The sequence below is a fragment of the Silene latifolia genome, chromosome 1 (genome assembly GCF_048544455.1).
Source record: "Silene latifolia isolate original U9 population chromosome 1, ASM4854445v1, whole genome shotgun sequence".
In the NCBI taxonomy this organism is placed as follows: Eukaryota; Viridiplantae; Streptophyta; class Magnoliopsida; order Caryophyllales; family Caryophyllaceae; genus Silene; species Silene latifolia.
This window is the reverse complement of record NC_133526.1, coordinates 78,629,113-78,646,403: the sequence shown is the minus strand read 5'-3', so window position 1 is coordinate 78,646,403 and position 17,291 is coordinate 78,629,113. Positions and strand designations below refer to the sequence as shown.

The following is a 17,291-nucleotide window of genomic DNA, read 5'->3' as shown; positions in this document are numbered from 1 at the left end:
CTCTCTGCATCCTAAATGTTCTAAAATAGGCCTGACTCATCTTGTGTTTGCTGATGATCTCATGATTTTCATTCGAGGGGATGTACCTTCTGTTGCAGCTGTGGCTCACACTCTCTCAACTTTTGCTACTTGGTCTGGGCTCCATGCTAATACTGATAAGATTGATGTCTATTTTGGGGAGGTTTAGCAAAGTGTTAAAGATGAGATTTTAAAGGCTACTGGTTTCTCTGAAGGCACCTTTCCATTTAGATATCTTGGCTTGCCTCTGCACACTGCTAGGAACTCTGTGGATATGTATGGTGTGCTCATTAATAAAATTCAGGCTTCTATTCAGCATTGGTCCTCTTCTTCCCTCTCTTATGCTGGGAAACTTCAGTTGCTGAACTCTGTCATTTTTGGGCTTGAAAACTTCTGGTGTGCTAATGCCTTATTGCCTCAGAGTATACTCAAATTGATTAACAAGCTGTGTAAGAATTTTTTCTGGACTAAAGATAATGTTCAGAGGAAAATGGTTATGAATAGTTGGGCTAGCATATGTTCACCAAAAGCTGAGGGGGGTTTTAATGTCAAGGAGCTCCTTTCTTGGAATAAAGCACTGATTTGCAAATGGCTTTGGTTACTTACTCATAATCCTTCCAGCCTTTGGTGCTCTTGGAATAGGGCTTACCATCTTTCTCATTGCTCCATTTGGGAGTTAGACTGTAGAGACAGGTATTGTGAGAGCTTTAGAAGCATAATTTCTCTCAAAAATGATCTTCTCAGCAAAACTGGTAACCCTGCAGCTGCTTCTAACCTGCTTAACAGTTGGTATAATGGGGGTAAGTTCAGGGTACAGCATGCTTATGAATGGTTTCGAACGAAATACCCTCTTCTTCCTTGGATTAAAGCTTTGACTCATCATGTAGTGGTTCCTTGTCATGGTCTGATTGCTTCTTTGGCTAGTCAGGAGAGGCTAGCCACTGTGGATCAGCTTATTTGCAGGGGTGTGTCTATTCCCAATAGGTGTGTGTTATGCAAACAGGCTGCAGAAAGCCATGATCATCTTTTCTTCCAATGTCATTTTTCTGCTGTTGTTTGGTCTCAGGTTTTAAGTTGGATGAATATGCCTGGGAGGAGCTGTGTTTTTAGGACTGAGCTGTTTTGGTGTACTCACAGAGGTAGTCGGAGGCATTGGAAACATTCATGGTACCTCAGTTGCCTCACCACAACAGTGTACTGTATATGGAAGGAACGTAATAAGAGGATATTCACTGGCCAGGAATGCTCTGCAGAACCACTCGTCTCAATCATTAAGCGTCTCTCTACTATTGCTCTTCTTTCTCGTCCCTGCCTGGATGCTAGAAGTATGGTTGTAGCTGCTCTTCACCCTCTTCAGCCTACTATGTAGGCATTAGTGGATATTCTTTTGTATTGAATTTATCCTTTTTGTTTTTTCCCCTTATAGATGAATAAGAAGGATTATAATTTCTTGCAAAAAAAAAAAAAATAATAATAATAATAATAATATCAATATCAATATCAATCAATCAATCAATCAATCAATCAATCAATCAATAAATCAATCAATCATAAATACATATATATAAAGCAGGAACTTTTCGAGCGATATTAGAGAGTCCAACTTTTTTAGAAATCCTAGCAAGAGTAGATTTCGAAAAAAAAAATTGATAAATAAAATAAAACATTCAATAAATTGAAATCCTAACAATAGTAGATTTCGAAAAAAAATTAATAAATAATTTAATAAATAAAATTATCCTAAGAAAAATAGATTTCTTAATATTGAAAACAAATTTTATTATAACTATCCTAACATAAGTAGATCAAATATATCTTAATAAAATTATCCTACTATAAGTAGATTAAAATGATCAAATAAATAATGGACATTCGTAATAGTTCAAGTTATCATTTTTATTTTTGCCCCACTTATGGTATCATACATTTGTAGTTGGTATTCTAGCATTAAAATAAATTTAAGGAACTGGTGGATAAATAATGAATTTATTTGATTAAAGTGTTATGTTAATATGATGTAATGTAATCTTACATAGTTACACGGAGTATAAACTACGATTCCATTAAAATATAGTCACTAAATAATTATTGAAGTGTGTATATACATCGTAAATGTCTCCATATACATTCAAGTGATCAATGCATATAAAACAATACACCGATCTATATATGTTACTATTTTTGTTTCACCAATTTACTTTCTATAAGAATGTAGAGATAATTAGGTGGAGAAACGAAAGAATTAAATTAGAATTTGGCAGCTTGGACAACTCAAGGCTTTTTGTAACAATGGAGCAACTCATAGTATTATTCATATGATGAATTACTGGACATTTCTAAACTCACGCATTAGCCTAGATTTCGAATAAGATTAAGTTTGAAAGAGTTTTAATAATTTTTACTACAAATTATTAAAGGCTTCCAGAGTAAGGGTGGGCATAATCCGGTCCGGGCCGGAATCGAGTGGACCGGAACCAGAGTTAAAAATTCTGGTCCGGTCCGGTCTAGGACCGGTATTTTTCGGTCCGGACCGGTTTGGACCGGAATGCCCGGAATTATTGTTATTTTCATTTTTTTTCTTAAAATTGTATTTTTATTCCGGTTCAATCCGGTCCAACCGATCCAATCCGGTCCAATGGACCGGAATTTGAAAAAGTGAATAATTTCAGTCCAACCGGCCCGGTCTTGGACCAGAATTTTTCCGGTCCGGTCCCAGACCGGAATTTTTGTAATCCAGTCCGGTCCCGTACCATGAATTTTTCCGATTCCGGTTCCGGTCCGGTTTTGAACCGGTGCCCAGCCCTACTCAAGACTGTACATATGTTATGGTCATTAATTAATTAAATTAAAAGAACGCACATTATGTTTTAATTTAACCATATCTTGCTTGTGCACTACGTAGTATTTACTCAACCATGCATCTTTGTGTTTTAGTATTGGTTTTACATACTAGGTAGAATTCTATTTACTCATATTTTTAATTAAATTTATATTTACTTAGATTTCTATGTATATAGGGGTAAAATTTGAGATAGATGATCAAAGATTATGCAGCCTTCGAAAGATTTTAAAGTATATTGATTTTTTTAAACTTTTGATGTATTCGAAAGCTTTTAAAGTATATTGATTTTTTGAATTTTGATGTATGTATATATTTTACTAATTAACCGAAAGGTATTTGCTTTTTTGGTAAAATGACATAATAAGTACTTCATATTTTTTTGGTACAAATGAGGGGAGAAGCCCCGAAAACTAACTACTAACTATAACACGAGGAAAAGCGACACCAAAAACATCCTCCAGAAGGATCGAACATAGCTCCGGAAGAGGAGCGTCTAAATGCGTAATGAAGGAACCCGAATTGACCCAAAGTTTGCTAAGAAATCAACGGCTCTATTAGCTTCCCTATAAGTGTGTTCCAGCTTGACTGTCTACCTCGTCTCTATAAGTACTTCATATTTAATATTATAAATAGAAGGATTAAAAAATTGGTAGCTTTCTCATATGTTACTCTTATTTTGGTAAATAAATTATCTACCAAATACTTACAAAAAATTAAGATAAATGAAATTTTGGTCAAATAAGCTTAAGCTTATTTCTTGGGAACAAGGCCATATGAGATTTTTCATGATCTACGAACCATTCTCATATCAAATTGATTTATTTTTGATGTTTTATTCTAGGCATGTTTACTTGCTTTGAGCCTATTGTTAGGAATTGATGTAACGTTTTTTTTTAAAAAAAAAAATTTATAAGTTAATTAATAGAATAAATAGTTATTGGTTCAGAATAAATGTTAGCAATTAGACATTGTAAATTTGTAACGCAAAGTATGTATATAGTCCATCATCACGAGGAACAGAATAATAAGTAATTGGTTCAAAATAAATGTTAGATAAGAATAAAAATGGTTAGCTCTACAATAAGAAAAAGAAAATTTGATCAAAAAGGAAATCTATAACAAGTGTCCAATTATATCGCATTTATCTTGGATGAAGCGGATATAAATAAAGTTTTAGGTTCAAACTGAATTTTAAATCATGTCAACCATGGGATTTAGACATGGGTACAAATAATATCAAAATTATTTAAGAAAACTATAGAATAAACGAGTATATAACATTTAAATGGAACGAAACTATTTTAAGATTACAACACGTTGAAGCGGGTATGGTTTTGAAAACTTTATCCGCGACAACTAGGGGCATGTAATTTTTCTATTAAATACGGGTATGAGAAGGTCTGCATCCGTCATGTCCCCTCCCCCGTATGACATCCTTGCTTTTAGGAGTCGTTTTTTTGGTTCTGCGAGACTTGACAGAGTATTTTAGTCGTGTTATATTTTGGGAGCAAAATTCATTACTTTTAGGAATTGACTAAATGTACTTCATCCTCTTCGCAATGATTGTTTGTATTGCTTTTACACAGTCATCAATGGGGTATTTTGACCATGATTTTAGACATATTAATGGTCAAAGTTATTAAAGTTTGACCCCTAAAATACAAATTGGAAGATGTTTAAGAAGGGAAGGGATTATCCATGATGATTTTTTTTTTTTAATATAACTCATAATGATTTGTTTAAGAAGCAAGGTGAGTCTTAGACCAAGTACGGTATGCCGATTATGTTGTTGAGAATTTAGGAACATTAACTCTGTAAGAGGATTATGTAAGGGGATCTGTCTTATTATAAATCGCCTTGGAAAATTCGTAGTAGAAGGGAAGATAATTACAGGTTTCAAAGTCGATAAAATGTACTTAACCCGAGGATAGTAATGACTTCCTCGGATGCAAAGATTCCTTTCGTTCTTAAGCGGAGACAATATACATTGAACCTGTTCTACACCATAACAATAAACAAGAGTCATGGACTCTTGTTTATGTGTCGAAACCAGTATTTAGTAATGGCCAGCTTTACGTAAAAGCATCAAAAACATTATCATCCGAGGGATTTAGGTTCTCATTGATGATAGAGACCAAAGGTATTAAGGCCATACGAAGAACATTGTTTACAAAGAAATTTTCACAAATTTACAAAATTAGGTGTCGTATTAGATATTTTGCATGAAACTCCAAAGGATAAGTAATGTTAAGTATACATAGTCAAAGACTATTTTGGTAAAAAAATTGATGGTGCGTGAAACAATAAGAACGATAACTCTAAAATCCAACTATATCTATGAATGTTATACAAGTGATATAGTTAATACCAAATGCTACAACGTATTCGTTGCGTTTTTGTTATTGGAACTGATGATTAATCGATCCTCATCTAAATCAACCCCCGAAATTTTGTTTGCTCCCATTTTCAGCACGATTTGACTTTTTGTTAAATTTAAAAATTTTCTGTTACTAGACCATGGTAACTTAGACCAACGCTTTCAGTGATTCATTTTGGATTTAAAAAATTTGCCATAAAATACTAACTTGGTAACTCAATGATTTTAGTGATGTCATAACCTACTAAATGATGTTGCCAAAGCTAATACTACTAAGCACCCCCTGGCCCCTGCATTTTATTTAATAGAATCACAAATATTTTTGATTGTTGTTTAGAGACTACTAATTCTGTTGAAATTCATTTTGGATTTGATTTTGCGAAAGGTATATAGGGAGCAAATACTCTTAATTGTAAAAATAGTCAAGGTAAAATTAAAAATTATGTTGTAAGAGGTTTAACATTTTCTCTGAACATATTAAGTATATATAATCTTGACACCTGTTATTTTACATAACATTCATATCATTTTTTTTAATTAAAAACAAGTTCTGCCGGTAACAATGAAAAAACTAACAACATACTATAACTATGTCACTTGATATTATACTATTGAATGACAAAGCTTTAATGTTAAAAACACTAATAATTCATCAGTGATCAACTAAACCAACCACGAATTTTTTTTTTCATCAATGATTCATCATAGTTGAACTTTTTTTATCAACTTTAGTATATATTTTAACATATAATACTATTAGGAGCCTCGTGCATCACACGGGCTTTCCAACTAGTATCAATAATAATAATAATAATAATAATAATAATAATAATAATAATAATAATAATAATAATAATAATAATAATAATAATAATAATAATCATAATAATAATAATAATGATATCAATAATAATAATATCAATATCAATAATAATAATAGTAATAGTAATAGTAATAGTAATAATAATATGAGTAAAATATATAGTAATCATACAAAGTTTACAAACTGACATATTGTAACACCCGCGAATTTCCCATTTTGACATTTAAATTTATTAAAACCGTTTGATTACATTATTTTATATTTTTGAATTATTCAATTTAATTAATTTTATCTCAAACGCGCTTTTTATAAAAGTAATATATAAAAGCTCATTTATATAAAAGTACGTATTATTAAATTATATTTTTGAGGCGTAAATTATATAAGAATATATATATACATATTTTTGGTCGAATAATAATAGTGACAATAATAATGACCGTAATAATAATAATATTAGTTTCTGTCTTAAGTTAATATAAACTCGAGACATTTTTCGGTCTAGCTATAGACCGTCACATTTCACTTTGTACCTGCTTTAATCCGGACCAACCAGAAATCGACAACATGGTCACCTACCCTCTTACACCCTACCTTTAAATATATCTTTTAAATATATATATATATATATATATATATATATATATATATATATATATTATTATACATTATTTTATATATATTATCATTATTAATATAAACGTATTATGAATAGTTGTTGTTGTCCACTCACTACCCCACATACCTGCATACTCCCCTCCTCCCTCTTTTCTCTTTGAAAGAACAACAACAACAGCAAAAGAAAACAGAGGCCGTAACACTCCATTCCCGTCAACCTCCCAACCCCGATCCCGCCTCCGTTTCTCAACCAAATTCCATTATTTTTGTACCATTAGCTTCTCCTCCTCATTCTCCTTCTTTCTATATAAAAAAGAGCCAAGCTTTCGTCTGTGTCTTTTCGGTCGTCTTTCAAAGGATGCGGTTTCTAAACTAATCTCTTCCATTTTGAGTTTAGAATCACCCTTGGACGGTTCCTTGGACGTTTAAGAGATCAAAGACAGGTAACGGTGATAGGTTACTCGACAAAATGTCGAAATCCTGCTTTATGTGTCCTTTTATGTGTCTTTGGGTGATAAAGTGCAGTTCTTTATATCCGTCCTCATTCGTATGCTCGATTTCATCGTTCCATTACCATCTTTATGCTTGGACCACTGATTGTTATGTGCGAACGGGTTGTGTCATATTCCCGTCTCAAAATGAACCTTTAAATGGACCGTTTTACTTGGATGGTCGAGCTTGGTTAAGATGATTTTGTATGAGGGTGTTTTTCTTGTAGAATTGCATTTTATTTCCGTCTCAAATTGTTGTTAGTGGTAGCTGTTTTGGGGTGGATAATTCGGGTTTTGTTTGAGCGAAATTTTGGTAACCTTGCTCATGAATGGTTGTTCTAGTTTCGTCTGTCCATGTCTTAAATGGCTCGCTTTTGAAGCTGTTGGGGCTTCGATTTCAGCTTGAAACCGTGACAAGGGGAGGGAGTCCGTGAGCCTGTTTCAGGACGGGTGTGTGGGTGACCATTTGCAGATAATTTCTGGGCTGAGTTGGGTCGTAATGGTGGCTTGTTTCGGGTCCGTTTTGGGTCTGATTTGGGACGGGATATACAGTAGTAAAGGTTGAATAGTTAGTATGGGAAATGAGCATGTGAATGCGTGTGTGTATGTACCCGTCTTAAGCTTGTCTCGTTTGATTGTTGTTACACGATTTTGTTGATGGCTATTTGTATAGGTTTTGATGGTTGGTTGTGAGTTGAATGGTGGTTGTTTGGGGCCGACCGAGGTGGTTGGCCGTGAGTGGCAGCAGGGTCACGGCCTGGCCGTGTTAGGGTGGTCACGGGTTGAGTAGTGAGTAGCCATCTTGTTTCCCCTTCTTTCACCACTTAGTGATTTATATATGGTTTTGGTAATTGGGCTTGTCATGCTCAATCTTTTGGACTTGTCATGTTTCATCAATGGGGCTTGTTAGGTTTTATTAGTTGGGTTTGAAATGCTTATTTGATTGGGTTGTTTACATTTTATGTTTTTAGGCCACACTTGTTATGGGTGTTTTGGTGCCAATTCCGAGTCATTTGAAATGTTTAAATGTCGTCTCGTGTTTTATATAACTTAATTCATTAAATATCGTTCATTCATTTATTTTTCTCACATTAACCATAAATGTGGAATTTATTATTTATTCAAGTCAAAATTTGATGAAATGTCTCATTTACCTACAATATGAATTTTTGATCCGTTCATTCTCATTTATTTATCGTATCTCAAATATGAGTGAATTATTCTACTTGTTTAATTAAATTGAGTCATTTATAATTTAATGCTTGTTTTGCTTATTATAAATGGTTCATTTCCGTTTGTTTATATTTTTATTCAAGTGACAAATATTGAAGAATTGGGTTACTCATTCATGTTCATGAATATAATTTGGCATGAAATGTCCCACTTGGATTATCATCTGTTCATTATATGTAGTAGTCTCTGTCCAAGTTGATTCGTATCGCTTGGTTGAGTCGTACCCGTTTTATAATGCCTTTATGCTATACCGTATTGCTTGACTTATCTTTATGCCTCTTTCGGACTGTCCTGTCGATTGTGGGTTTAGCTCATATCTTCCGCCTCTTTCGGACTGTCCTGCCGATTGTGGGTTCTCGATTTCCGATCTGTCTTCGAGTCTTGGATGCGGACTGTTCTATCGCATGTCGAATCGGGGACCGTTCTGCCCCGAGAGTCTGCCCAGATTTAGACTAGTACTGAGTCTTGGGAGTACCATTGTCGTCCTACCAGGGGAATTATATTTTGATATATGAGTAGTAAATGTCTTGCTTTGTTATAGATATTGGTATTTGTCTTTCAAGGTAAGAGTTATGCCTTGTGCTGTTTGTCTTGGTCATATCGGATACTAGGGGTGAGCTATAATCCCTCTAGTTGCGATATGATCGTCGGGATTGATGCTCCCATACGTTCTTATGGTGAGATGCAAGCCATAAGTATGAATGTGACATTAGTAGCCACGTCCCGTGCAATGTTTGCTAGTGGTTTTCCAAGTAATGGCTACAGTTTCTATCCTTGTAATTTTACATTGATTGATCCCTTACTTAACTGCTTCACATTATTCGGATTCTGATCTCATATCTATGTTGTATTTCCTTGAAATGCGTGCTTTTTTTTTATAAATGACCGTATTCTTATCTTTCATACTATTTAATTGTCTCACATGATTAGTTGAATCTTTATTATGCTAATGTTGATCTATCTCGTTCTATCTCATTTAATTGCCATGTTTAAATATAAACTTGATATTAATACCTTTTGTAAGTACTTTACATGACTTACCTGTTTTAGTTCTTTGTTAAGTCCGTTTCGGCATTTTGTGGCTGGGAGAACCTTGAGTTACTCCCCACTGACTGTGGCGTTCATGTTTACATGAATGACAGGTGGTGAAGATGTTTACGTGGAGAAGACGTGTGGGCTAGCGAGAACTAAACCCTTGGACCTTAGTTGCTAGTTTAGAAACCCCTCATATGTTTATTCGTGGGATATCTTTTCCCCGTTTTCTAGACTTGGGCTGTAATAACCTAAATTTGTCTGTTGTTGTATTTTTTTCATTTCTTTAGTGGCACCCGCGTGCTATTCTTTAACCTATAATAAAAAGTTTTTAAAAATATCATAAATTTCCGCTTTAATTTAGTAGTTATATTTTTCGCTTTATCGCGGGGTGTCACAGTTGGTATCATAGCATATGTTACTCCCGATGCCCACACGTGTACCCCAAATTAAACCTGAACTTGACCTTGAATAATGAATGAGATATGGGTAGACTTAAGGACCTAAGGTGGTAGTCTGTAGTGTGTTTGCTCCTTGTTAGGTTCTAACATGTTTGTTGACTGTCATTTAATAATTGTTGTGCCCATGGATCAACAACCGTAAACTTACCAATGTGGTGATCAAGATTTGGTGCCTATTGCTGAGGATTGAAGATTTGTTCAACCTTTTAATAATGCTTCTACTTCCTCGAAGATATTTCTCATTCTTTGTGTACCTTGCCTTATTCTTTATCTCTTGGTGCTTATCCTCCCTTAACGCCTTTTTGTTAGTACTCTTTCTTTTAGGGAATGTTGACCTTGATTGAAAAATTTGACTTTTGTGGAGTTTGTCTGTGGTTAACCCATAACCCTGGTTTTGAGAGGTTGTGATGTTGAAAAGTCTTAGGTAGTGTGATAAGACATACTTGATGGTTCTTATACCTAGTCCCTTGATAAGTGAGTATGGTTGTTTAGTGGAATTAATTGTGTTGTCGAGTGTGAGTTGCATTTGTTACTAAGGTTATAGAGCTTGGCCTTGTTGTTTATGTTTGGGATTTGAAAGCCTTGGGAAGTGTAGTGAGATGTGTCTTGGGATGCTAGTGCTTAGTTCTTGACTTAAAATGGATGAATTTGAATGGTGGATTTGAGGTATGGTATGAGTGTGAGACTAAGCTACATTATTGGAAGTCTTAGCGCTTGTTTTAGTAACTAGAAAGGATAATGGTATGGTTGACGCAAAATGTTAAGTTAAAGGACATAGTTTCAATTTATGGTGTTAGGATGAGAATATATGAGGTGGTAAAGTGTTGTTACAACTGAGATCTCGTTTCTTGGGGAACTCGATAGTGAGTAAAGCTCTAGGACATTGGATTGGAAAGAGTATACCTTGGGATGTTAATGACCGTAAGGGATTGGTGATGCGATTGGTATTAGTTGGCTCGTGAGAGTTCTTCAGTTGAGAGAGAATTAGTATTGAGAAGAATTTGTTAACCCTATAGTTTTATAAACCTTGAAATTGTATTGGGTACATGAGATGATGGGATGATGTTGTAGATGGGTGTAGTTCTACTTTTGGGAATCCGTAATAAGTAAAAGGATAGATGGACTCGAGATCCTATTGATTTTTCAGACTTTGGGTTGGCATGTTACTACCTTATTTTAAAATGAGAACTTTGTGGAATAATTGAGGAACTCTTTCTAGGAATTTAGAGATTGGAATTAGGACCCTTGATTGAGGATTTTACCATTTTGATAAGCCCATAGTTGACACTAGTTGGATATGAGTACAACCTTAATTGGAAACCTTGACCTTGATCTTATGGAAATTGTTTGTGGATGTTTGAGGATTTAGAATGATGAGATTACACTTATAGTGGAGTACCATGTTTCATGGAATAGATTAGGATGAAGTAACATGAGTGTTTTGTGGAAATCTTTGGGAGTGTTGCTATTATAAGTTTTGTTGTTAGGAAGTTTTCGGAACCGCTTAGGATGATGTTGTTGTTTGAGGTTTGAGTACCTGGCGTTTCCTTGTTGTCTAACTCCCCTTCTTCTTTGACCATAAGCGTTATCGTTCATACCTCTCTTCCTCGCTTCATCTTGCTCCTCCCTTAAGTTTGATACTCGTAATCTATTAAGCTCTATCTCTGACATCCTTGTTGTTTTGACTTCAATCCTTACCCCTATGAAATTCATCATAGATCTTTTGATTAGTTAAGTATGAATCCTCTTAGCATACTTGCTTCTGTGATGCCTAAGCTACTTTTCTTTTGTTCAATTTCTAAACTTTCAAACTACCAGCTTTGAATCGTTGTTAAAAGTTGTAGTTACTTTTGCAAACTTTACCTATTTTAGAAAATTTGGAAATGAAAGTTTGATTTAATTCCCTACTTGTTCTTTGAATATAAACTTATTTATCATGATTTTAATTGCTAACCCAAGATTTCTTTAAATTTTATCCAGTTTCTATTAACTTTGATCTATTTACGATTTCTTTGTCAAAGTTTAATGATATATTTTCAGGAATTTGACTCCCTTTTGAGTATAAAAGTGAAACCTTTATTTCTATTTTGGTTTTTAAAAGAAAATTTGAGTAAATTACCTTTTTCTTTTGATTTTAACGTTGATCAGATGTTAGAACTCTTTATTAGAGACGTTTACTAACTTGTTCTATGCTTGTCGGCGGATGATTTTTGTTTTAAATCTGCCTTTGACTTGGAAAGTTAGCGTTCTTGTGTGCACGACAAGAGCAATTTCGTTCCATGAATGAGACTTACACTTCTGAAGACTCTCCGTTAAGGTTTTTGAGAGCATTTTGATTTTTGATTTATACCAATGATTTACCTTTCAATCTGGTTCTGTCGGAAAATTTTATTTGAAGCTTTTGAAAGAATTTTAATTCTTACGATAAGTAACCTTTTAAATATTTTGGCTAGCGATTCCAATTCCAGTTTTAGTTTATTTAGCCTTTCATTTCTACTTTCAAGTTTCGAGGTCGAAACTTTTTAAAAGGTGTGGTGATTGTAACACCCGCGAATTTCCCATTTTGACATTTAAATTTATTAAAACCGTTTGATTACATTATTTTATATTTTTGAATTATTCAATTTAATTAATTTTATCTCAAACGCCATTTTTATAAAAGTAATATATAAAAGCTCATTTATATAAAAATACGTATTATTAAATTATATTTTTGAGGCGTAAATTATATAAGAATATATGTATACATATTTTGGACGAATAATAATAGTGACAATAATAATGACCGTAATAATAATAATAATATTAGTTTCCGTCTTAAGTTAATATAAACTCGAGACATTTTTCCGTCTAGCTATAGACCGTCACATTTCACTTTGTACCTGCTTTAATCCGGACCAACTAGAAATCGACAACATGGTCGCCTACCCTCTTACACCCTACCTTTAAATATATCTTATATATATATATTTATATATTATTATTATTATTATTATTATTATTTTTTTTTTTTTTTTTTTTTTTTTTTTTTTTTTTTTTTTGCAGAAAAGTTTTAGATCTTATTATTTCATCAAGATAAAACATTACATACAAGATCTTTGCCACCCTTTCCTACAAAGGAGACCAAGGAGGCCCCCTAAAAAAGAAAATAACCAACAAAAAGCCTAAGCAAAAGTGCCATAAAGACGCAAAGAGATAGCACGTTTAATAACAATACAAAGAGAATCAGACGAGGACTTAGTCCCCTTAAAAATCCTAGAGTTCCTTTCCTTCCAGATGAAATGAAAAGAAGCCATCAAACTCGCCTTTTGCTTGCCAGTCCTGAATTCAGAGAGGAATGCCTGAACAATAGCATCCAAGGAGAAGTGCAGTGGAAGATGAACCCATGTAGCAATGGCAGCCCAAACTTGTCGAGAGTAAGAGCAATCAAAAAAGATATGGTGAAGATCCTCCATAGAACATTCACAAAGCACACAACGATTAACCAAACAGAATCCACGGTTAATGAGCTTAGCCACAGTAGGAAGGCTATCAGTCAAAATCATAACACCAGTAAAAGAGTATTTAGGGTGACAACCTTTACCATGAACAATTGAATGCCAAGGCACAGGCTCACGTCTAGTTCTCACCAAATCATAGGTTGCATTTGTGTCAAACCGAGCATGATGGGTAAAAGTCTCAAGCAACTGCATTGCAAGAGAAGAAGAGCCAGCAGCATTAAGAAGAAGGTCCTTCATCTTAACCACATTGTTCCAATACCAAGAATTAGAAATTGTCTCCCTGGCTAACCAAATACTCTGCCCCTTAAGAATATAAGTGTGAACCCACCTAGTCCAGATAGACTGAGGCTTATTAAACAGCTTCCAAACCCATTTTACCATTTGCGCACAATTCCAACTGAGAACTTCTTTTATGCCTATCCCCCCCTCTAATTTTGGGGAGCATAGTAATTGCCACTTAAGAAAAGTATGCCTACGAGCTCCATCAGAGATACCCCAAACAAAATCCTTGCAAATCTTGTTGATTTTCTTAATGACCACCTTGGGAAATAAGATACTAGCCCCCCAAAAGTTGTTTAAGCCAAAAATAATAGAGTTCACCAGCAAAGTCTTACCAACATAACTCAAATGCTTGTTAGCCTAATGCTGAATGCTTGCTTTGAGTTTATCTAGCAAAGGCTGATACATATCCTGAGTAATTCGTGCATTGAACAAGGGCAAACCCAAATACCTGAAAGGGAATTTGCCCTCACTAAATCCAGTGGCAGCCAAAATGAGACCCTTGACATCAGCTGCTACCCCTCCAAAATAAAGGTCGGTTTTAGTGGGATTAGCGGCCAGGCACGAAAACAAACTAAACTGATCCAGGCATAAATCGAAATGACTTTAATGAAGGGGGAGGTCCCCCTAGTGAAGACAAGAAGATCATCAGCAAATATAAGGTGAGTAAGGTTCAACTGAACACACTTTGGGTGATAAGAAAAGTTCTTCACCTTAGGAAGAGTCCTGAGAAGCCTTGACAACACCTCCATACAAAGCACAAAGAGGTATGGGGACAAGGGATCACCCTGTCTGAGCCCACATTTACCAGGGAAGAAGCCTTGCACTTCACCATTTATCAGCAAAGAATAATATGGAGACGTGACACAAGCCATAACCCACTCCACAAAAGTTGAAGGAAAATGGAGATAGAGCAAACAGTCCTTAAGGAAAGTCCAATTAACAGAATCAAAAGCTTTCCTGATGTCTACCTTGAGTAGACATCAAGGAGTGAGATAGGCACGGCCATATTTAGAAACTAGCTCATGAGCTAACATAGTATTATCAAAGATATCTCTATCAGCCACAAAAGCAGCTTGCTCTGGACCAACAATGGAGTCCAGGACCTGTTTAAGTCTATTAGCAAGAATTTTACTAATGACCTTATAAAACGTAGTACAACAGGCAATAGGTCTGAAGTCTTTGACAGTAAGAGGGGTATCCATCTTAGGGACAAGGACTAGCAAAGTGGAGTTAGCTACCTTAGGCATAGAACAAGTTTGAAAAAATTCTAGGACAGCATTCTTAAAATCCTGACCAACAACAGTCCAGGCATCCAAAAAAAATCCAGAAGAGTATCCATCCATACCTGGGCTCTTATTTCTGTCTATAGATTTCAATGCATCCAAGATCTCAGGCACTCTCACAGGTTGTGTAAGGGAGCCACATTGCTCTGGAGACACTGTATCTTGCAGAAAAAGATGGGGAGGCAAAGGCAATACAGGAGTAGAAGAGCCCAGGAGAGAAGAGTAGTAGTCTAGGAACCCCTGAGCCACCTCATGAGAGCCAGTACAAATCTTACCAGCTGCATCAAGAATGCTCCCAATGTTGTTCCTAACTTTCCTGGCAGAAATCTTGGAACAAAAATACTGAGTACTGAGATCACCAGACTGAATGTGTTGAACTTTGGCCCTCTGAAACAGGATTTGCATCTCAGCCCGTTTAATCTGAAGATACTCCTAAACCAGAGTTCGCTCCTCCCTAAGAAGAGCAGTATCCATGGGAGAAATACTAAGATTATCCTGGCAGTGCTTAAGAGCCAACTTGCAACTAGCCACCCTGTTAGAGAGGTTAGTGAAAGAGGAAGTATGAAGCTTTCTAAGACCACTCTTAAGCTGCTTAAGCTTCTGAAAAAGAGATAAAATGTGCCCACCATAATAATGAGAACTCCAACTCCTACAAACAGTGCTCTGGAATTGAGGGGAAAGAGCCCAACAGTTCAGATACTTGAATTTTGGTCTGCAAGGAGAAGCCATACCATCAATTTGGACCAGACAAGGGGAGTGGTCAGAGACACCAACATTCAGAAAAGTGGCAGTAGAACGAAAGCTAGCAAACCACTGAGGAGACACCAGAATCCTGTCCAACTTAGCCCATCTGAGACCATCACCCTGCTTGTTGTTCCATGTAAAATGGCAACCCGATGAGCAGGTGGTGGTCCACTGAGACTACAATTGTCAATACACTGACTAAATTCATCAATGTCAGCAACCTGGACATGAGAAGAGCCCAGCCTTTCATCAATATTCAAAACAACATTGAAATCTCCAAAACATAACCAAGGCACTGAAACCTGAGAGGAAATGGATTGAAGATGAGACCAGAGCCCCCTTCTGTCAAGCCTAGCATTGAAAGCATATACAAAAGTAACCTCTAGTTGCTGTTGGGAAGCAATATGAAGAAGAGAACAATGTATGTGCTGAGCTGACTTGTGAAGAACAGTAAGAGCAATAACCACAGGGTTCCAAAAAATCCAAATACGACCATTATAATGCTGATCATTATTATGAAACGGTGATAAGGAAGAAATCTACTACTAATATCCATGAGAGTCGTGTGTGCTTGACATGAGTCTCAATTAGAGCACCACAGTCCACCTTTTTATCCAAAGAAGAGATGGTGAGCCTCTTGCTGCTTTAAGGGGTCATTGAGACCCCTAATGTTCCATATGGTGAGGATCATGGGAGGCAGGAATGTCTCCAGGATCCAACTCAAAAACCACAGCATCCTCAGTCCCACTGACAGAGTGCTCATCCTCAGTATCCAATTATTATTATTATTATTATTATTATTATTATTATTATTATTATTATTATTATTATTATTATTATTATTATTATTATTATTATTATTATTATTATTATTATTATTATTATTATTATTATTATTATTATTATTATTATTATTATTATTATTATTATTATTATTATTATTATTATTATTATTATTATTATTATTATTATTATTATTATTATTATTATTATTATTATTATTATTATTATTATTATTATTATTATTATTATTATTATTATTATTATTATTATTATTATTATTATTATTATTATTATTATTATTATTATTATTATTATTATTATTATTATTATTATTATTATTATTATTTGAAAGAGATCAGTGATGCGTGTCTTTTATATGATGTTTTACATCCTGTTTTACACGCATTTCAGAGCTCATTTTAGTAGTTTATGCTACTATTCTCCCTATTTCCATCTACTTTCGTGTTTTGGTACATTATTTGCAGAAATGTGAAGAATCCAGCGGAAATCGAGCTAAATCCGCCCCCGAGTATCTTGCATAGCATTTGACGTGAAGTACTTACTCAAGGAACGAGCTTGGTGCGCATTCCAAGGCCCAAAAGACAAATCCACGAGAAGTTAAAAGCGGATTACCAGCTAAAGCAGTCGATCGACTGGTCCCCTTAGTCGATCGACCAACCCATGACTACAGAAGCTACTGTACACTGAAGAGCAGTCTATCGACCGTTTACCTCAGTCGATCGACCAAGCCGCTACTCAGACGTGAAGATATAGAATGAGTTTTCCAAAGCCCAAAGCGATATT

The 17,291-nt window shown here is 35.0% G+C and overlaps 2 protein-coding genes across 2 annotated transcripts; one reads left to right on the top strand and one right to left on the bottom strand.

Annotated features, from left to right (window-relative positions):
- Positions 1-292: 292 nt before the first annotated feature.
- On the top strand, positions 293-1,387 carry LOC141649188 (uncharacterized). Its single transcript, XM_074457883.1, has one exon. It carries the CDS (start codon positions 293-295, stop codon positions 1,385-1,387), a length of 1,095 nt encoding a protein of 364 aa, XP_074313984.1.
- Positions 1,388-13,059: 11,672 nt separating this feature from the next.
- On the bottom strand, positions 13,060-16,200 carry LOC141649179 (uncharacterized). Its single transcript, XM_074457877.1, has 7 exons — positions 16,169-16,200; positions 15,926-16,055; positions 15,399-15,881; positions 14,694-15,347; positions 14,388-14,645; positions 14,126-14,253; positions 13,060-13,723 (listed from the first exon to the last, which is right to left on the bottom strand). Exons 1-7 carry the CDS (start codon positions 16,198-16,200, stop codon positions 13,060-13,062), a joined length of 2,349 nt encoding a protein of 782 aa, XP_074313978.1.
- Between the last annotated feature and the right edge of the window lie 1,091 nt (positions 16,201-17,291).